This window comes from Meles meles, chromosome 14, assembly GCF_922984935.1.
Source record: "Meles meles chromosome 14, mMelMel3.1 paternal haplotype, whole genome shotgun sequence".
Taxonomy (NCBI): Eukaryota; Metazoa; Chordata; class Mammalia; order Carnivora; family Mustelidae; genus Meles; species Meles meles.
In genome coordinates, this window is record NC_060079.1 from 31,795,507 (window position 1) to 31,814,638 (window position 19,132).

The window sequence follows — 19,132 nt, forward strand, 5'->3', positions numbered from 1 at the left end:
TTCTAGAATATTTACATCCTCAGTTTCCCTAGCAGGGATTTATAAAAGAGGTCACTTTAAAAATCACAGTATTTCTGGGGTGTCTGGGTGGCTCAGTCGGTTAAGTGTCTGCCTTCAGCTCAGGTCATGATCCCAGGGTCCTGGGATTGAGCCCCACATGGGGTTCCTTGCTCAGGGGGGAGCCTGCCTCTCCCTCTGCCAGCTGCTCCCCCCACTTAATGCTCACTCTCTCCATTGCTCACCCTATCTGAAATGAATAAGTAAAATCTTTAAAAAAAAAAAAATCACAGTATTTCCTATAAAATGACAAAGGAGTGAACTATATAAAAGTTTAATTTTTTCTATCTTTTGAAGACCCAAGTATTCTTCTTTTTTTTTTTTTTTAAGATTTTATTTGTTTATTTGAGAGAGAGAGAGAGAATGGGTGCATAAGCAGGGGGAGCGGCAGAGGGAGAAGGAGAAGCAGGCTCCCACTGAGCCTGATGTGGGGCTTGATCCTAGGACCCTGGGATCATGACCTGAGCCGAAGGCAGACACGTAACCAACTGAGCTGCCCAGGCGCCCGAAGACCCAAGTATTCTTATTGTCAATCCAGATTTTAAATTTAACCTAGCCCCTTATGCTGCTCAAATTTTTCTGTATTGTGAAAAATGTTTTCATCCTGGATCTTATTCCTTGGTCTTTCTCTGATTGACATAGAGTGGGTTCCTTGCAAGACAGGGGATTTTTTGAATAAAGAAAAGGAACCTAGGTAATGAATATGACCTGGATGGGATTTTGTCTCAAGGGACGATGGAGAAAATTTACTGGAGACATAACAACATATCCAAATAGTGATTTGTGCAGCGATAGAGATCATCTATGGAAACAATACATCATGTTTTAGCAGTAGATGATTCTTTTTTCCTTTTTTTTTTTTAAGATTTATTTATTTATTTGAGAGAGAGGAGTGAGTGGAGGAGTTACAGAGAAAGAAAGAGAGAATTTTAATCAGGTTGCACACTCAGCACAGAGTCCAGTGTGGGACTTGATCTCATGACCCTGAGATGATGACCTGAGGTAAAATCAAAAGTCAGACTCCTAACTGGCCGAGCCACCCAGGCACCCTTCTTTTTCTGTTTTAATAAGTTCCTAGGACATCCTGATTTTTTTCATCCTGATTTTATTCTGTGGATAATGGCTTTGACTGTCTTAACAGCAGTAGGCTTTGTTACCTAAGCTTTAGCTACCATGACCTAATTTCTAATATGAAAGTTTATGTTTGTTTGTTTTATTTTTTTTCCCTTTTAGATCCATTTTTCCTGTCCACCCCTCCTTCAGAATCATCGCCTTGGCAGAGCCCCCCGTTATTGGAAGCACAACACAGCAGTGGCTGGGACCAGAATTCTTAACCATGTTCTTTTTCCATTATATGAAACCACTTGTCAGAAGTGAAGAAATTCAAGTGATAAAGGAAATGGTAAGAGAAAGGCTAGCTCTAGGCTGTTGTGTTCGGCTGTCAGAGCAGAGGTGGACATTTCTGGCTTCTTCTTCCCGTTTACTCCCAAATTTCCCGATATAATGGTTCTCACACTTAAGCATTTTTCAGAATCACCTGGAGGGCCTGTTAAAATGCAGGTTGCTGAGTCACTAGGTCTGGGGCAGTACATGATAATTTGCATTTCTAAAGTTTGTAGGTGATGCCCTTGCTGCTGATCTGAAGACCACACTTGGAGAACTGTGGATGTAAGCTGTCTTTCCACCTTCCTCATGTGGAGGCAGTTTTAGGATTCATTTTCCTTCTCTAATCAGCCAGAGATGACTATTTTAAGTTCCTACTCTAAAGGGAGGCCAAATATATTCCTTAGATTTTAGAAAATACGAAGCACCCTGTTCCTCTCAGTACTGTAGTGTATGCTGTACTTACTAGTTATCTGGCGGCGTGCACTGTGCGCAATGCATTATTTCAGTGCCTGCCTTAAGTGCTTCACACCTCTGGAGTTCTAGAACTGCATTGTTTAAAGTAGCACCAGCCACATGCAATACATTTCAAAAGTTCAACTTCTTAGTCATATTTCAAGTGGTCAGTAAACACCTGAGGACTTTTGACTACCATATCAGACAGCATTGGTAAAGAACATTTCCATCATCACAGAAAGTTCTATTGGGCAGTGTTGTTCTCCATCACAAATAATTAACCTTTTGCATAAATGTACTCATTCCCTTTGAAATACCAGAACAAGCAGATTAATTTTAGGTCTTGGCTTGGTGGTGGATAAGAGCATAGGCTTTAAAGTCAAATAGTTTACTTTTAAATGCCAAGTGCCAAACTGTTCCTGGATGGCTCAGTCGTTAAGTCTGCCTTCTGCTCAGGTTATGATCCCTGGGTCCTGGGATTGAGCCCTGCATTGGGATCCCTGCTCAGCGGGGAGCCTGCTTCTCCCTCTCCCGCTTCCCCTGCTTGTGTTCCCTCTCTCTCTCTCTCTCTGTCAAATAAATAGGTAAAATCTTTTAAAAATAAATAAATAAATGCCAGATCCACTCCTTATCAGCTTCCAGATCTTGGATGAATTACTCAACCATAGTTTCTTCACCTGAAGTTGGGGATAATACTGCTGCTTGTATCCCAGGATTTAAAGAACGAATAAGATAAAATTGTACTGAAAAGAATGGAGAATTTTCAAGTGCCAGTCACTTATATGACCAAAGAAACCCTGAGCAGTTTCCTTCTGAAGTGGTTACATTATACCAGTCATTGTTCTGATATCTCTCTGACCTTTTAAAATTAAAATTATAAAACATGTCATTGTTTCAGCTTCATTTCTCATAATTTGATTCAGTTAAATATTTAATTAGATTAAAGTTGTCACAGTTCAAGCAACCAGCCTATGTTAGTTAGACAACTGTTCACCAGAATTCATTGATAAACTGATAATTCCCCTTAGGTATGTGGTTTAAAAGTCCTTGAAAAAATGAACAGCATGGGCATCCATTCTTTGTTGCAGAATACCTATGTCACTTGGTAGATAAAAGATTACTACTAAATGAAGGAAAGAGTTTGGTTTTAGTAAGAAAAATGCCTAAATTAGAGTTTAGAAAATCTTGCCAAAGCTAACAAACAGGGAAATAATTATGAAAAGTTTTTTTATGGGTACACTTTATGCCCGTTTTTGAATTAGAGGCTCCTTTCAGTTTTATCCTGGTGATGGAATTATAAATGAAGAGTGGCTTGGTTTCAACCACCTGATTGTTAAAGAGAAAGAAGAGGCATACGTGTTTTCCTGGAAAAATGAATAGGCAGATTTATCCAGGAGTTAAACATGTTACCCATTACCAGGGACTTTTTTTTTTTTTTTTTAAGATTTTATTTAGGGGCACCTGGGTGGCTCAGTGGGTTAAGCCTCTGCCCTCAGCTCAGGTCATGATCTCAGGGTCCTGGGATCGAGCCCCACATTGGGCTCTCTGCTCAGCGGGGAGCCTGCTTCCCCCTTTCTCTCTGCCTGCCTCTCTGCCTACTTGTGATCTCTCTCTCTGGCAAATAAATAAAATCTTAAAAAAAAAAAAGATTTTATTTATTTGTTTGACTGAGAGACAGTGAGAGAGGGAACATAAACTGGGGGAGTGAGAGGGGGAGATGCAGGCTTCCCACCAAGCAGGAAGCCTGATGTGGGGCTCAATCCCAGGACCCTGGGATCATGACCTGAGCCGAAGGCAGACGCTTAACCACTGAGCCACCCAGGTGCCCCACACCAGGACTTTCTTAAAAATGTAATTCTAATATTGTTTGCTGGGTAGCCAAAATTTCTGGTTGATTGATCAGATATCCCCACTTAGTCTTTCTGTCTTTTTTCAATTCTCTCATAACATAGGTCCCAAATATACCTCAGGAAGCTTTGGACAGATTGTTAACATTTACACACAAACTCAGAGAGACACAGGATCCCACGGTAAGTCTGGGCTTTTTCCCATAGGATTTTTGGTTGTTGACATGCTGCTGCTTTATGTTCTCAGAGTTTAATGCTTTAAAATCTATTTTTCAAACTGGTATTTTTATCTATTATGCTGTGCTTTGCCCTGTGCATATATTTTACCCTTTCAGTGGTTTGAACACTGACTTCAGCTACTCATGGTTGGTCTCATAGAAGAAAACTAGCTTTAGAGTTTGGTGATCCTAGGGGTTCAGTTCTGGCCCCCGATCTCCTGTGCTGAGTAATCTCATCTAGTCTTGTGGCTTCAAGTGCGACCTCCTCTCTTAACGATGACCTCTTTCTCTTCAGCTTCTAACTTCTCTTTTCTCATTGATTCTATGTTTGTTATTGTGTTTCCTTTCTGGGATGGTGTAAGGGTAGAAAACATTTCCCTTCCTTCCTTCTAGGTTCTTTGGATGGCCTAATGGTTGCATTCACATAAGACAGACCTATCGGAGAAAACCCAATTTAATTCCCTATGTACAGGGCCCCATAAAAATATTAGACTTAAAGCAGTGATCAAAGCAGACAGTTTTTATACTTTAGACAAACAAGAAGTTTGTAAAGAATTGACAAGACCAGGAAGTTTGGTGTTGAGGTAGTAAATTAGTGACCAGGTAACAAAGTTTGTTTATATTGCCATCTTGGCCCTGTGTTCCTTATTGCTGGTGATAAGGATGCCTCCTACCGGCCTGGGACAGAAAGGGTTCCTTTCATAGGGGAGATTTATTTCCTGCTTTTGGGGGGCAGAGGAGGGTTAGAATGTCCTTCTTTTAATAGCTATTTCTTATGTAACGTTAATTCAAACTAACAAATACGTCAAAATGGCATATTTTGGGGTGGCATATCCTGCCCCTCCACCCCTTTGAAAATTTTTTGCCTAACTTTTATTTTAGCATTCACAGTTGAAAACGCTTTTGCACTATAACCAAAAATTCCCCCTGCTGTCAAAAGTCCAATACACTCAATATAATTCATACTGTATTGGGGTGAAAGGAAAAGGTTTTCAATCTGAGGTTTTAAAGCAATAATTAATATTTTAAATAGACCAAGGCAAATTATGTATTTGTACACAAGGGAATAAAAGGACTAAGGAAATGTTACTTGCTTTGGGCTGGAATTTTAATACTGAAGCCTGGTTATATCATGCCATCTAAAGCATGGTTGGTGATTATATGTGCATTTGGATAGCAAGAGATGAAGAACTAATTCTTTTTTAACAAGCACAGTTTGATAAGCAAAGTCTTTTAAAGCACAGGGCACATGGGGAATAAAAAAGAGGGACTTGATGTTTAAAAAGTTACAAACCACTGCATCTGTTGGAAGGATCAAGGGCTGTCACCAACTGTGAATCTCAGTGTTCTCATCTCTAAAATGCAAGTGCCATATACTTCATAAGGAGGTTGTGATGTTTAAACATGAAAATGTGTGTGAAGAATCTCTTTCTTAGTAGCTGCTTAATAAATGGTAGTTTTTTTCACTTCCCAACTGGATACTCTGAGATCACTATAAATCCAACATACTTTGTCTTTCCCCCCTTTAAATCTATTTGTATTTCTTACTTAATTTTCTGGCTGTGTTAATAATCTGTGTCCTTGTTTTCCTGTGATCTCCACTTAGCCTGATAGCAGATCTCATCAGTTTAGCATCATGATGTCTCATCCATTCTCTTACCTATGGCCGATAATTGTCCTAGTATTTGGTTTCATAATCTTTCTCCTGAAATACTGCCCTTTCCTTTTGACTGCTCTCATCACCAACAGTTCATTCCTCATGTGGCCCTTGATTACTTTCCTGGGCTTGTTATAACAAATTACCATAAACTGCTGGTTTATAGCAACAGAAATTTATTTTCTCACCATTCTAGGTGCCAGAGTTTGGAATGCGTATTACTGAGTTAAAGTCGAGGTATCAGCAGTACTCCCTCAGGGGCTCAAGGGGAGAACTGGTCTCTTAGATTTTCCAGGTCCCAGTGGCGGCCAGTATTACTTGACTTGGGGCCTTCTTAATCTTATCTTAATCTTATCTTAATCTCTGCCTCCATCTTCAGTTCACCTTCCCTCCGATGTGTCTGTTCCGACCTCTGTCTGCCTCCCTTTTACAAGGGTACTTGCGATTACATTTAGGGGCCACCCAGATAATCCAGGACAATTTCTTCATCTCAAAACTTTTAATTTAATGTGGTCTGCAAAATTAACTTCGCCATATGAGGTAAAACTCGCAGGTTCCAAGGATTAGGATGTGGATATCTTTGGGGCCAGGACCATTTTCCAGTTTTCACAGCGTCTTGTTTTTTTTTTTTTAATTAATTTATTTATTTTCAGCGTAACAGTACTCATTGTTTTTGCACCACACCCAGTGCTCCATGCAATACGTGCCCTCCCTATTACCCACCACCTGGTTCCCCCAACCTCCCACCCCACACCCCTTCAAAGCCCTCAGGTTGTTTTTCAGAGTCCATAGTCTCTCATGGTTCACCTCCCCTTCCAATTTCCCACAACTCCCTTCTCCTCTCCATCTCCCCATGTCCTCCATGTTCTTTGTTATGCTCCACAAATAAGTGAAACCATATGATACTTGACTCTCTTTGCTTGACTTATTTCGCTCAGCATAATTTCTTCCAGTCCCGTCCATGTTGCTACAAAAGTTGGGTATTCATCCTTTCTGATGGAGGCATAATACTCCATTGTGTATATGGACCACATCTCCCTTATCCATTCATCCGTTGAAGGGCATCTTGGTTCTTTCCACAGTTTGGCGACCGTAGCCATTGCTGCAATAAACATTGGGGTACAGATGGCCCTTCTTTTCACTACATCTGTATCTTTGGGGTAAATACCCAGCAGTACAATTGCAGGGTCATAGGGAAGCTCTATTTTTAATTTCTTGAGGAATCTCCACACTGTTCTCCAAAGTGGCTGCACTAACTTGCATTCCCACCAACAGTGTAAGAGGGTTCCCCTTTCTCCATATCCTCTCCAACACACGTTGTTTCCTGTCTTGCTAATTTTGGCCATTCTAACTGGTTTTAATTTGAATCTCCCTGATGGCTAGTGATGATGAGCATTTTTTCATGTGTCTGATAGTCATTTGTATGTCCTCATTGGAGAAGTGTCTGTTCATATCTTCTGTCACAGGCCCCTTATTGATAGCCCCGGGGATTGATAACTTTATCTCCAGTTTGTCTGTTACTTGTTCTTTCTCCGCTGCACCATTCTCTCTCTTGTTCCTTGAACCCACTTGTGTCTGCCTCAGGGCCCTTGACACTCAGAGTTTCCTCTGCCTAGATTGTTTTTTCCCAGATAAATGCAGGTTTGAATTTGCTCAGATGTCACCTTTTCAGCAAGGCCTGCCTGACGTACTCCATTTAGAATCACCTTTCCCTGCCCCTCATTTCATTCCTCTCTCTCTTTCCACTCAAAAGTTCTTCGTAAGGCTTACTGACCTTTGACATAATATATGCTTTACTCACTTTTTTTAATTGCCTATTTCCCCTCACTCAAAGTAAGTTCCAAGAAAGCAGGGGTTTTGTTTGGTCCCCGCTGTGTCCGCAGCATCTGGAATTTCACCTGCTGTGTAGTAGCTGGTCACCAAGTATCTGTTAAGTAAATGAATGAATGGCTCAGCCATAGTATCTCTGGAGTGGCCTTTCTCAGATCCAGCTCCTTAGTCCTCCCCCCTCCTTAAACTGTTAACGGATGAAGGACAGCCTGCTGAATAAGCATGCCCATTCAGTTCCATCACACTGCATGCTGCCTTTCTAGCTTCCCTTCCTACAGCTTCTGAAGCACCCTCAGCCCTCCCACACTTCCCTTCTTCCTGCTTGCCAAGCCTGGCATATACCCAGATGTCTCCGCTGCCGGCGACGCCAGAACACGTTTTCTCCCTGTCCCCTGTCAGGTCTGTCTCAGCCACTCAGACAGAAGTAACCTCTCTCTCCAACAGTCTCTCCTAACACTTGACTTACGACTCTGTTATCGACCTGTGGTAGCCGTAGCACAGGTTTATTTTCATCTCCTCAATTAGTACTTGAACTCCCTGAACACAGTGTGATTTATTCTTCTTTCTCATTTTCCAACCTGGTGCCAGGACCATAAGAGACACATAACAAGTGTTTAGTGGATGAATGAATAAAGTGATTAAATAATTACTAATTTATTAGTGCATTGTCCCTAGAATTTTCTCTCCCTGAGAACAGTATATTTTCATAAAAGGAATAATTCTTGAAGAGGAAGAAGAGAAAATTTATTGAAAAAGATTTCCCATCAAATCCTTCATATTTTTAAGCTGAATTACTATAACTCATCATTCTAATACAAAAAACCCTTGAGGTGTGCTCTTAAACTCCATAACCATGTAACTAAGGGAAATGTGCTCATATGCTCACACTCTCTTTTTTCAAGATAAAACTGTAATTAGAAATTTAATGCCATAAATGTTAAACACATGAGGGATTTTCTAATAAAGTGCATTCTCAATTTTAATTGGTAATGTGAGAGCAGAAATAAGCAAACCCTGTATTCTACACCTTACATGGCTTGACTTAAAGCTTCGCTATGTTTTTGTTGTTTTTTTTTTAACACTGGGTGTTATTGTAAAGTATTTCGGTGTTAGTAACTGAGAAAGCTGGTATTTTTCAAATTCATGCGACATCCTTACTGATCACTGGAATGAAACGTGAAGGCTGTATTCAGTGTCCTTCTTGGGTGAGGCTAGAATAGTGTACATTACACAAGGAAGTTACTGTGTGGCTTGTTGGAACTTTTGTCATGAGAAACCTCAGGTTGGAGTGATTTATCAAACATTTTCTGTGATTAAAGTAGGAATTTGTGGGCCCACGTATTCAGAATGGGAATTGCTGAGTCATATTTCGCTTCTGATACTTTAAATCATACTGGCTACTTTAAATCATGCTGGCTCAAATAACCTTATCCTCCATTCTTCCTTCTTTCTCATATCCATCAGGCGCCGAGTCTCTGAAACATTTGTTGATTCCTTCTCTCCACTCCTTTTTGCCAGTAACCTTACTGCACCTTATCGTTTTACAGACAGATCATTGTGGTAGCTTTCTGTTTCCTGTCTCAGTTCTCTCTGTCCTTCAGCTACTTTGCTTGCTACCACCAGATTAATCTTTCAAAAATCATATTACCACTTTGCACATGACAAAGTCCTGTTGCCTTTAGGAGTAAGGCCAAACTCCTCTAAGGGTCAGTCCCAAGTCTTTGCTACTTAGGAGCAAGTTTTCCAACAAGACCCTCTAGTAAAACCGGGCTGGTTTCCTCACATTTCTGCGTCTATTCCTGTTCCTTTTGCTCTCATGCCTTTGTTCATAGCATTTCTTGTGCCCACTTGAACATTTTCATTTTAAGCCCCTCTAGCAGTTGTCAAGTGCTTCACTTACTTTGGCATTAAATTGTATGTTATTTTGAATTGTGATTTATGCTTTCTTATATTTAAATATTGTCTCCATGTCTAGAATGCAAATTTCTTGAAAACAAGGATGAACCAAATGTTTTCTTATAAATGAGTTCTTTGAGACATAGAATGTGTTTTTAATAGAAAAAGGGATACATTATAAATGGTGATCATGCTCCCAACCTAGTCCCCAGAGGACCATTTATTCTGTGTTGTAGCTGAGGTAGAATAGTAACCACAGCACACCAGCACCTCATGGAGCTGCGAAATACACACAGGAGGAGAGATCCCTGCCCTTTGTTCTTCCTTGGGACCTACTGAGATCACCTTAATCAAAATGCTGAAACAAGCCAGTATGCAGTGTGTCTCCAGCATCTTGGCACCCTCCCACCACCCATCATGAACCCTCTGCTAACTTCACAGAGTCCTCTTCTGCATTCCCTGAGGGGCTCAGGGCCACTGTACTACCCCCATCACTCCCGTGACATTTCACTCTGGCCTCTTCTGCCCTCCTAAAGGGCTTGTTGCTTTGAAAGTTCTTCTCTCTTCTGGTTTTTAATGAAAACTGCTGTCTCCCAATGCTGCTGATCTAAATTGGGAATTAATCCAATAATAATCTGACGCATTAAATTCATACTTAAATACAGGTCACATCCCCTTCCTGTGTTAGATTTTTTTTTTTCATTTTAAAGAGGCTGACTTTTAGCAATAATTGCTGACATTTGTTGAGCACCCCTGCGTCTGACCTCTGCTAAGTGCTTTAGAACAATTTTCTTTTCTCTGTCTTTTTCTTTTTAGTTTCAAGTTTTTTATTTTAATTCCTGTTTGTTAACATACAGTGTAATATTAGTTTCAGGTATAGAATTTGGTGATTCATCACTTACATACAATGCCCAGAGCTCATCACAAGTGCCCTCCTTAATCCCCGTCCCCTATTTATCCATCCGCCATCCACCTCCCCTCCAGCAACTCTCAGTTTGTTCTCTATAGTTAAGAGTCTGTTTTCTGGTTTGCCTCTTTTTTTCCTCCTATGTTCATCTGTTTTGTTTCTTACATTCCACATGTGAGTGAAATCATATGTTTTCTTTCTCTGATTGACTGACTTTGCATAATATTCTCTAGCTCCATCCATGTCACTGCAAATGGCAAACTTTCATTCTTTTCTATGGCTCAGTAATACTCCATACACACACACACACACACACACACACACACACACACACACCCCATATCTTCTTTATTCATTCATTAGTCAGTGGACGTTTGGGCTCTTTCCATAGTATGGCTGTTGTTGATAATGATGCTATAAACATTGGGGTGCACATATCCCTTCAAATTGGGATTTTTTGTATCCTTTGGTTAAATACCTAGCAGTGCAATTGATGGATTGGAGAGTAGATCTACTTTTAACTTTTTGAGGAACCTCCATACTGTATTCCACAGTGGCTGCCCCAGTTTGCATTCCCACCAATAGTATAAGAGGGTTCCCCTTTCTCTGCCTACCCGCTAACAATTGTTGTTTTCTGTGTTGTTAATTTTAGCCATTCTGACAGGTGTAAGGTGCTTTCTCACCATGATTTTGATTTGTATTTCCTTGGTGATGACTGATACTGAGCTTTTTTTCATGTGTCTGTTAGCCATCTGTATGTCTTCTTTGGAAAACTGTCTGTTGATGTCTTCTACCCATTTTTTAACTGGATTATTTATTTTTTAGGGGTTGAGTTTGGTAAGTTCTATAGATTGTGGATACTAACCCACATAACAACCTTAAAGGTAAAGGCGTTATTGTCACCAATTTAAAGATCAGAAAACTGAGGCTTGAAGATGTTGAATAATCCATCAAGCTAATGCATGGGAGACTGATATGTCTAATTCCAAAGCTGATAAACTTTGTCATTACATTACGCTGCCCACCAAGCGTAACTTCAAAATAACCAAGATAACTTCAAAATCACATCGATAAATATTTACTGGTATTCACGTATCCTGAGTTCTGTCCTACAGCTCTATTAATGGGATTTCTTATTTTTTATTTATTTATTTATTTATTTGACAGAGAGAGAGAGAGAGAGATCACAAGTAGAGAGGCAGGCAGAGAGAGAGGGGGATGCAGGCTCCCTGCTGAGTAGAGAACCCAATGTGGGGCTTGATCCCAGGACCCTGAGATCATGACCTGAGCCGAAGGCAGTGGCTTAACCCACTGAGCCACCCAGGTGCCCCGGATTTCTTATTTTTTGAAGAATAAGAAAACAAGGTGAAATTCTTCTGGCAGTATAAGGGAAGGATTTCAGACTGCAAGCTGCCACCCATGGGACAAACTGGTTCACACCTCTGTGGTTAGCAAACTAAACTGTCCACAATTCCTTTTCTCCATTTTAGAAGCCATAGATTTACCTAAAGCTCTAAGCATTTTCAGACTGTCTGAACAGTTCGGCTTTGGTGTAGGCAGGGGGAAAAAAGAATAATTAATTAATGGTTCATAAAAGCTATTTGTAAGTCGGGTATAGCCTATATTGTGTAACATCTTTCCTTCATTCATCCTCTTCTCTGCCCCCCAACCCAAAAAACATGTATGAACAGTACTTAGTATAATGAAAACACTTTTATTGAATTTCACTGATAAACATGTTTATAGATTTAAAAAAGAAACTATCTGTAAGGCTGCCTTAAGTGTAAATTGGTTTTCATTTATTTTTATTTGTAATTCATTAACAGTACATATGTATTTGAAGTTTGGCCTTGTCCTTCAGGAATAATGAATTCTGCTCTCACACCCATCTAAAGGGACTCTCAGCCAAGTTGAAACAAGACTCTTAACAGGCTGTCTTTGCCATTTGATAGGCACAGTCACTGGCAGCATCACTTTCTACCAGACAGCTGTTGCGGATTTCTCGTCGGCTGTCACAGTACCCTAATGAAAATCTTCACAGTGCAGTTACTAAAGCCTGCCTTTCCAGGTAACTGTGTTCTCTTTCTCAGTGTGTTCAAGTTTCTGGGTCTTTGCTAAAACAGTAATGTAAGTTTAATTAATAGTACCCACATGTCTGGAGAAAGGATTGCCTGAATATGTAGCTATTTCAGCCTCATATTTGGTTGTTAGAACATATTTTATCCTATTTAGGCGTAACAACAATTTTTTTTAAAGATATTACTTACTTGACACAGAGAGAGAGCACAAGCCAGGGGAGTAGCAGGCAGGAGAGGGAGAAGCAGGCTCACTACTGAATAATAAGCCCAATGCAGGACTCGATCCCAGGACCCTGGAACCCATGAGCCAAAGGCAGATGCTTAACAAATGAGCCATCCAGGTGCCCCAAAGGCAGATGTTTAACAAATGAGCCACCCAGGTGCCCCTTAAAAATATCATTTAAGAGGGATTTTGTAGATGAGAAAACTATTTAAGTCACTTGCTTAAGTTAGAGAGTAGTAAGTAAGTAAAACTGGGTTTGGGATTTGAGCTCTGGTTTATATGTCTTCTGAGCTAGTGGTCTTCAACATTACACTGAGCACCTCCCAATTTGGCACTGGAACTTTCCATGTTTGACCCTACTCCCTACTCTCCTGTTGCCTAAATTTAACAAAACTAATATCTTTTCAGTCTGCACTAATATTTCTTATTTCTTATACTTGTTTGGAAATTATTATAAAATATTGGCTGATAGAATTTTCTTACAAAATCACACTTGCATGAAACTATTTTAAAAGGGTAATAAAGGCAGCGGAGGTATCTGGGTGGCTCAGTCAGTTAAGCCTCTGCTTTTAGCTCAGATCATGATCCCAGGGTCCTGGGATGGAGCCCTGCATCAGGCTCCCCGCTCAGTGGGGCATCTGCTTCTCCCTCTCCCTTGGCACCCCCACCACCAATGCTAGTGTTCATGCTTGTGATCTCTCTCACTCTTGAAAGAATAAATTAAAAAATCTTTTTAAAAACAAAGAATAATAAGGATTAATAACAGTGCCCAAGAAGCTCAGAGATTTCTTTTAGACTCTTTTCATATAATCTGCCAATTATTTTTGTGGTGGTTATGACTATCGTCCATTTAGTCCTTGATTTAAAAAAACAGGAATTAAAAGAACCTATCCTCAGCTTAGGAGAATCTGAAATTGCCCTCTATCAATTTGCAGTTTAGCTGACAATTTTTCTTATAGTGAAAGTATGCTTCCTGTGTTGCAACTTAAATTTGTTCTCTCTGTAGTGTATTCAGGTAAAATAAGGCTCCTTTCTAGTGTCTTTAGAGTAATTTTTTTAAAAAAACTAGTAATTATGAGAAATAATGGAATTTGTTCTTCTTTTCTTTTAAATAGAAAAATATTTGGCTTCCAAATGAAAATTAGAAAAAAAGCGCTTCAATTGCTTATTTTTCAGGGTCATGATCTGAAAAAAAAATATAGACAGAGAGATAGATTCACTACCTACCCAGTATTTTCTTAGTCAGAATTTGGGTATTGATGTGTGTTAATAGGAATAAATATTCAATACTAAGCAGTGTAAACAGTTTTGGAGCCAAAGGGGAAATAATATTTTGGATATCAGAATGAAATAATCATACCCAAAGCATTCTACAAACTGTTCCAAAGAATAGACAAACGGTGAAAACAGCAATTCACTTTGAGTCTAGCATAATTTTGATACCTGAACCAGACAAGAATAATGTATGAAAGGAAAATCATAAACCATGAAATATTTTAAATCATGAGCAATTTTAAATTATTTCACGAATGTGAAGACAGTTTAATATTTTTAGTTCACTATATTAGTGAACTAGAAATTAGAAAAAATATTATTTTAAAAAATGAATATAAAGAATTTGATAAAACCTAACAACCAAACCTAAAAACAAACCAAATTCTTAGTAAACCAGGAATATTCGTAGTAAACCATGAAAAGAGGGATAATTCTACAATCTGATAAGGAGTATATACCAAAAATTTAGAGCAAACATCTTTATGATAAAATACTCATATTTCCTTTAGAGTTAGGAACAGAACAAGAATGTCACCTTTTTGTACTTTCAGCCAGTGCATTTGCCCAAAGTTATCTGATTGGCTAGATAAAAAATTCAAGAGAAACCATATGTAAGTCATTAGAAAAATAGAGTTTAGTGAGATTACTTATAAATCCAAATCAGTGACATTCCTATATTCCACTAACAATCAATTGAGGAGATCTGATTTTTTAAAATCACCCCATTCGTAATAATGGTAAAAAGCTTTGAGCACGTAGAGCAAATCAAATTACATGTAATATTTTTTGAAGAAAAACATAAATCTTCATTGAAAGCTGTAAAGAACTTAAGTAAAAGGGAAGCTATACCATGTTCATGGAAGGGAAGCTTCAGTAGTAAAGCTATTTTACTCCAAATTTTATATAGCTATGACCTAATCAGATACTACTAAGGTTATACAGAATTTGACAGGCTGATCTCAAAATTGGCCTGGAAATAATAGCAAAGGAAATTTTGAGGAAGATTAAGGTGTTGTACTTTTTCTTTCTGATATCAGGATCCATCATAAAGCTATATTCATTGTTATAGTACGATATTGGTGCAAAGAATGACAAATAGACTATTAGAATAGACTACAGAGGCCAGAAACAGGCCCACACATCTGTAGGAAGTTAGCATATATCAAAAGTAACATTATATAAATCAGTGTGGGAATGGATGGACTTGTCAATAAATTATTAAAAATTAAAAAAATCCATTTTATGCCATACAAAAAAGTAAAATCCAGATATATGACAGAAATACTGTAAGCCACTCTACAAATTGTAAGCCACAGACAAAAAAATCCATTTTATGCCATACAAAAAAGTAAAATCCAGATATATGACAGAAATACTGTAAGCCACTCTACAAATTGTAAGCCACAGACTAAGAGATGTTTGATAAGATTTGGAATCACAAAAGGATTAGTATTCAGGGACTATAAAGTATTCAAATTATTAAGATGAAAGAATCAACCCTAAATGGGCAGAGGATGAGTAGGCATGCATAGAAGTTAATTCAGATGACCAAAAAATATTCGAAAAGATGCAGGGAAATGAGATTTAAAACATTAATCAGCTATAATTTCATACTTCTCACTTCTCTGACAATGACATAGTTAGCCTGAGTTAGCCTAGGGTATCTACTTCTGTTCTTGTGTTTCCCATAATGTGGTTGAATCTTTCTGTAGTTTTTTTGTTACAACCAAGATCATAGAGACTGGAGCCCTTCTGATTGTATTCTTGCTGTAGTAAATGAATATAATGATGATAATGATTTTTAAAAGGCACTGTGATGCTTATGATGATAAATACCCTTGAAAACTTTATAGTAGGATATGTATTTGCTTTTGTTCTGGGAAAGTAGGATAGATGAATGATATTTCACTCATTTACTCACTTATTTTACAAAAGGCCACAAGGGGAGGAAAAAGCAAGTAGAAAATATCAGTGAGCAATGGAAAAAGAAGCCATTAACTAGAAAAAATTGAAAGCTAGAAAAATAAAGGTTGACCTCATATTACCTGACATACTTCCTTGTCATTTGTGGGGTAATTCAGTATCTTTTCAAATGTAAACTCTAGAGGTAAACATGCTTCAACTTCCATACTACCTCTGATTATTTGGTAGTGCAGTCCGGGTGTGAGATTGAAAATAACTCTGAAACATGTTCAATGTCAGTAGGAAAGAGTATTGTATTGGCAAGCAATGTATGTCACTGACGTTGGAAGGGAGGCATATGTGCCTTTTTTGCTGTTCTCTATAGATTTTGGAGGGCAATCTAGAAATGTTCCAGTGTGGGGACAAGTGAGGGTGTATTGAGAGCAGACTATATAGATGTAAGGGGTTTCTGGGACTAGCACACAGTCCAAGCTTGAATGTGTAATTGTCACTCAAGGTAGTTTGATAGGAAGTAACAGATACAGCTGCAGAGCCTAATGTCACCAGGCCAGACTCAAGTTTATGGTCTAGTGGGGGGAGGCAGGTCGGATGGGCAAAGTGCCAAGACAAGGGCTCAGGAAACAAGATAAAAGCCCAGTTATTGGGTCTGAGAGATAAAGTAAGGTCTTGGTTTTAAACAAGGCAACAATCTGACAAAGGGCCAGAGATGAACATTAGTAAGTCTTACTCGTTGCTGTACTGATGAGCTACTGACCCAGAGTGATATAAATCCTCCCATCATAGCCTGGAACCAGAACGAGGAGGTACCTGGAAGGTAGGGTCAGCTATGTCAATTCTGTCACACAGACAGGAAATCCATCAGTTCCTCACACACTCATTCTTTTGCCTTCTCACTCACATCGGCATCTCTTTTATTAGACCTTATACTCAGGGCTGTGGGAACCACCGCAAAGGATTTTGAGCTATGGAAAACATAAGTTAGAAGTGTGATGTTCTAGTATGTTTTCTTGGGATATTGTAGCACGTAGTGGTTAGTTTATGGTAGTATAGCATACGTAGTAGGTTAAAAATAATTTCTGCAAGCTCCCTTGGGATCATAAATTCCAGATACAGTTTTATTTGTGTGGGTGGGAAACTCCATTTTCATGATCTAATAAGCCCATGATGTTCATACCATCTATTTGTAGATGAAGGATGCCTCTGTCACTCACCAGATTGTTGCTTTGACAACATACATATAGAATAGACAGGCTGTATAATCCTAAATTGAATAATTTGTGTGAAGAAGTAAACCTCATTAATCCACTTCTACTAATTTGAATTTGTGATTGCCAAGTTGGAGCCAATTCAAATGTTGTTTTATCTACTTAAAAAAATTTGATAATCTAGTTAAACAATTAAACAAGATTTATGAGGTCTACTAAATCCATTTTGAAAAGAAAATCATTTTAAGTCTTGTCCTGTAAGATGTTGTATATACATGAATACTGCTAATTACATGTAAGTTTTGTTAAAGGAGATCAACAAACAGGTACTCTTCTTCACAGGTACTTGAAGTTTATATTTATTGCAAAATTTTTTACTATTTGAATTTCACAGCTCAAGACTGAGCTTCCTTAATTGGTTATCTTGAGATAGAGAGAGAGGAAGAAGAAGAGAAAGAGTTTGTGTGTGCACATGCCAAAAGCTCTTTAGGAACCACAGAAAGCTTTGACTTTATCATTCTGTCCTTCCTGCCCCACCAGGTTTTTACCAAGCCTTGCAAGGTCAGCCTTGGAAAAAAACTTGGCAGATGCTGCGATACAAATAAGTACTGATAATCATCAGGAACCAGAACTGGAGGATTACAAATGTAAGTATTTGACTTGTTTCTTTTTTAAGTGAAATAATAATTATCAAACATTTGTATTATTTATTATGTTAATTTAAATAAAAAGTGGTTTTTTTTCCATCTGCTTTGTTTTATGTACTAGGTTGAAGATATCAATCTTTATTTATTTTTAAATTGAAACCCATTTACCGATTTAATCTTAGAATATTTCCTTTATTTCAGAGCGCCTGGGTGGCTCAGTTGGTTAACCATCTGCCTTCGGCTTAGGTCATGATCTCTGGGTCCTGGCATCATCCCTACTTAGTGGGGAGTCTGCTTCCCCTCTTCCACTACCCATGCCCCCTGCTCATGCATGTGCACATGCTCTCTCTCAAATAAATAAAAACTTTTAAAAAAAAGAATATTTTCTTTATTTCAGTGCATACCAGATACAGGTCCTCCCTTCAAAGAGTCGCAGTTGACAAACATATTCATGGCTCTGAGAATCCCTGCTCTAAAGAAACCGCCATGATTTGGTTTTACCTTTTTTTCTCCCCAAATGTATTTCACCATAGTATATAGACTTCTCCTTCCTTTACATAACATTTACATTTTGAGGACCACTAGTCCTGTGGGATATGTTCAGGAAACTGTTCTAGGTTCATGTAAACTACAATAATATTTAGAGTACCATTTCATGCCTTCTTACTCTCCCATTTCCACTCATATTGTCTTTTGTGGTACTTTTCTTATGGATAACCATAAGTATTTTGAATTTGGGGAATGTTTAGCTCTTCTATAGAAGTTCCCTATTTTTCAATTAGAGCCCAACAATAGGTTCTCTGCTGTTTGAGATTAATACCTGTTCTATCAAAAATCCAATGTGGGACCCCTCTCTAATGAGGACTTATTGTGGCTGTCTTTGTAGTAGCTGTTTTTAATAGTTGGGGCTACACCGAGACAGGAATTTGTGTTACAGAAATGAGATGACTTTTTTAGAGTAAAATTAAAAACTCCACCTACTGATGGATCTGGGTACAGATAGGCAGAGCCAGCGCGAAGAGACAGGACCACTCTGGGATCTGTTGATTTGTATAGTTACTTGACTGAATCTCTTAACACATATCTAGCGATGGACTGAATTATTCTGACTATAGACTGTTCAGTCTTGGTAACAAGATGAGTCAGCAATTCTCATCTAAGCCTTGCGTAGGGAATAAGGAACCTAAAGAGACTGTTGACTCATCTGGTTCCATTTATCTTTAATGTCATCTCTCTTGAGAAGGATTCATTTAATGCACTCTCCTTGTTCGAGAACAAGGTTCACCAAATAACCTTCTGTAGAGGATTTGGCTTTCTGTGTAGTTCTCCCTCCAAATAATAATATGATATGGCCACCAGTGTGTCATGGGGTCCATATGAAAGTTGTAGCTTTCATTACACTGTAGTATTTTCAATTCTTGTTTCTATAGCAGAATTTATGTATAGATCAGAATATATGTCTTTAATATTCTCCTGAGAGTCACATTTATGGTCAGTAGACATGACAAAATTAGCTTTTGAATCTACTGG

At 38.6% G+C, this 19,132-nt stretch overlaps 1 protein-coding gene across 1 annotated transcript in view; it reads left to right on the forward strand.

Annotated features, from left to right (window-relative positions):
- VWA8 (von Willebrand factor A domain containing 8) overlaps positions 1–19,132 on the forward strand; it is a 333,349-nt gene that overhangs the window by 115,192 nt on the left and 199,025 nt on the right. Inside the window, exons 15-18 of the mRNA XM_046028286.1 lie at positions 1,291–1,459; positions 3,849–3,926; positions 12,204–12,319; positions 17,496–17,602. Coding sequence (XP_045884242.1) covers positions 1,291–1,459; positions 3,849–3,926; positions 12,204–12,319; positions 17,496–17,602 — 470 coding nt within the window. The remainder of the gene's footprint in view (positions 1–1,290; positions 1,460–3,848; positions 3,927–12,203; positions 12,320–17,495; positions 17,603–19,132) is intronic.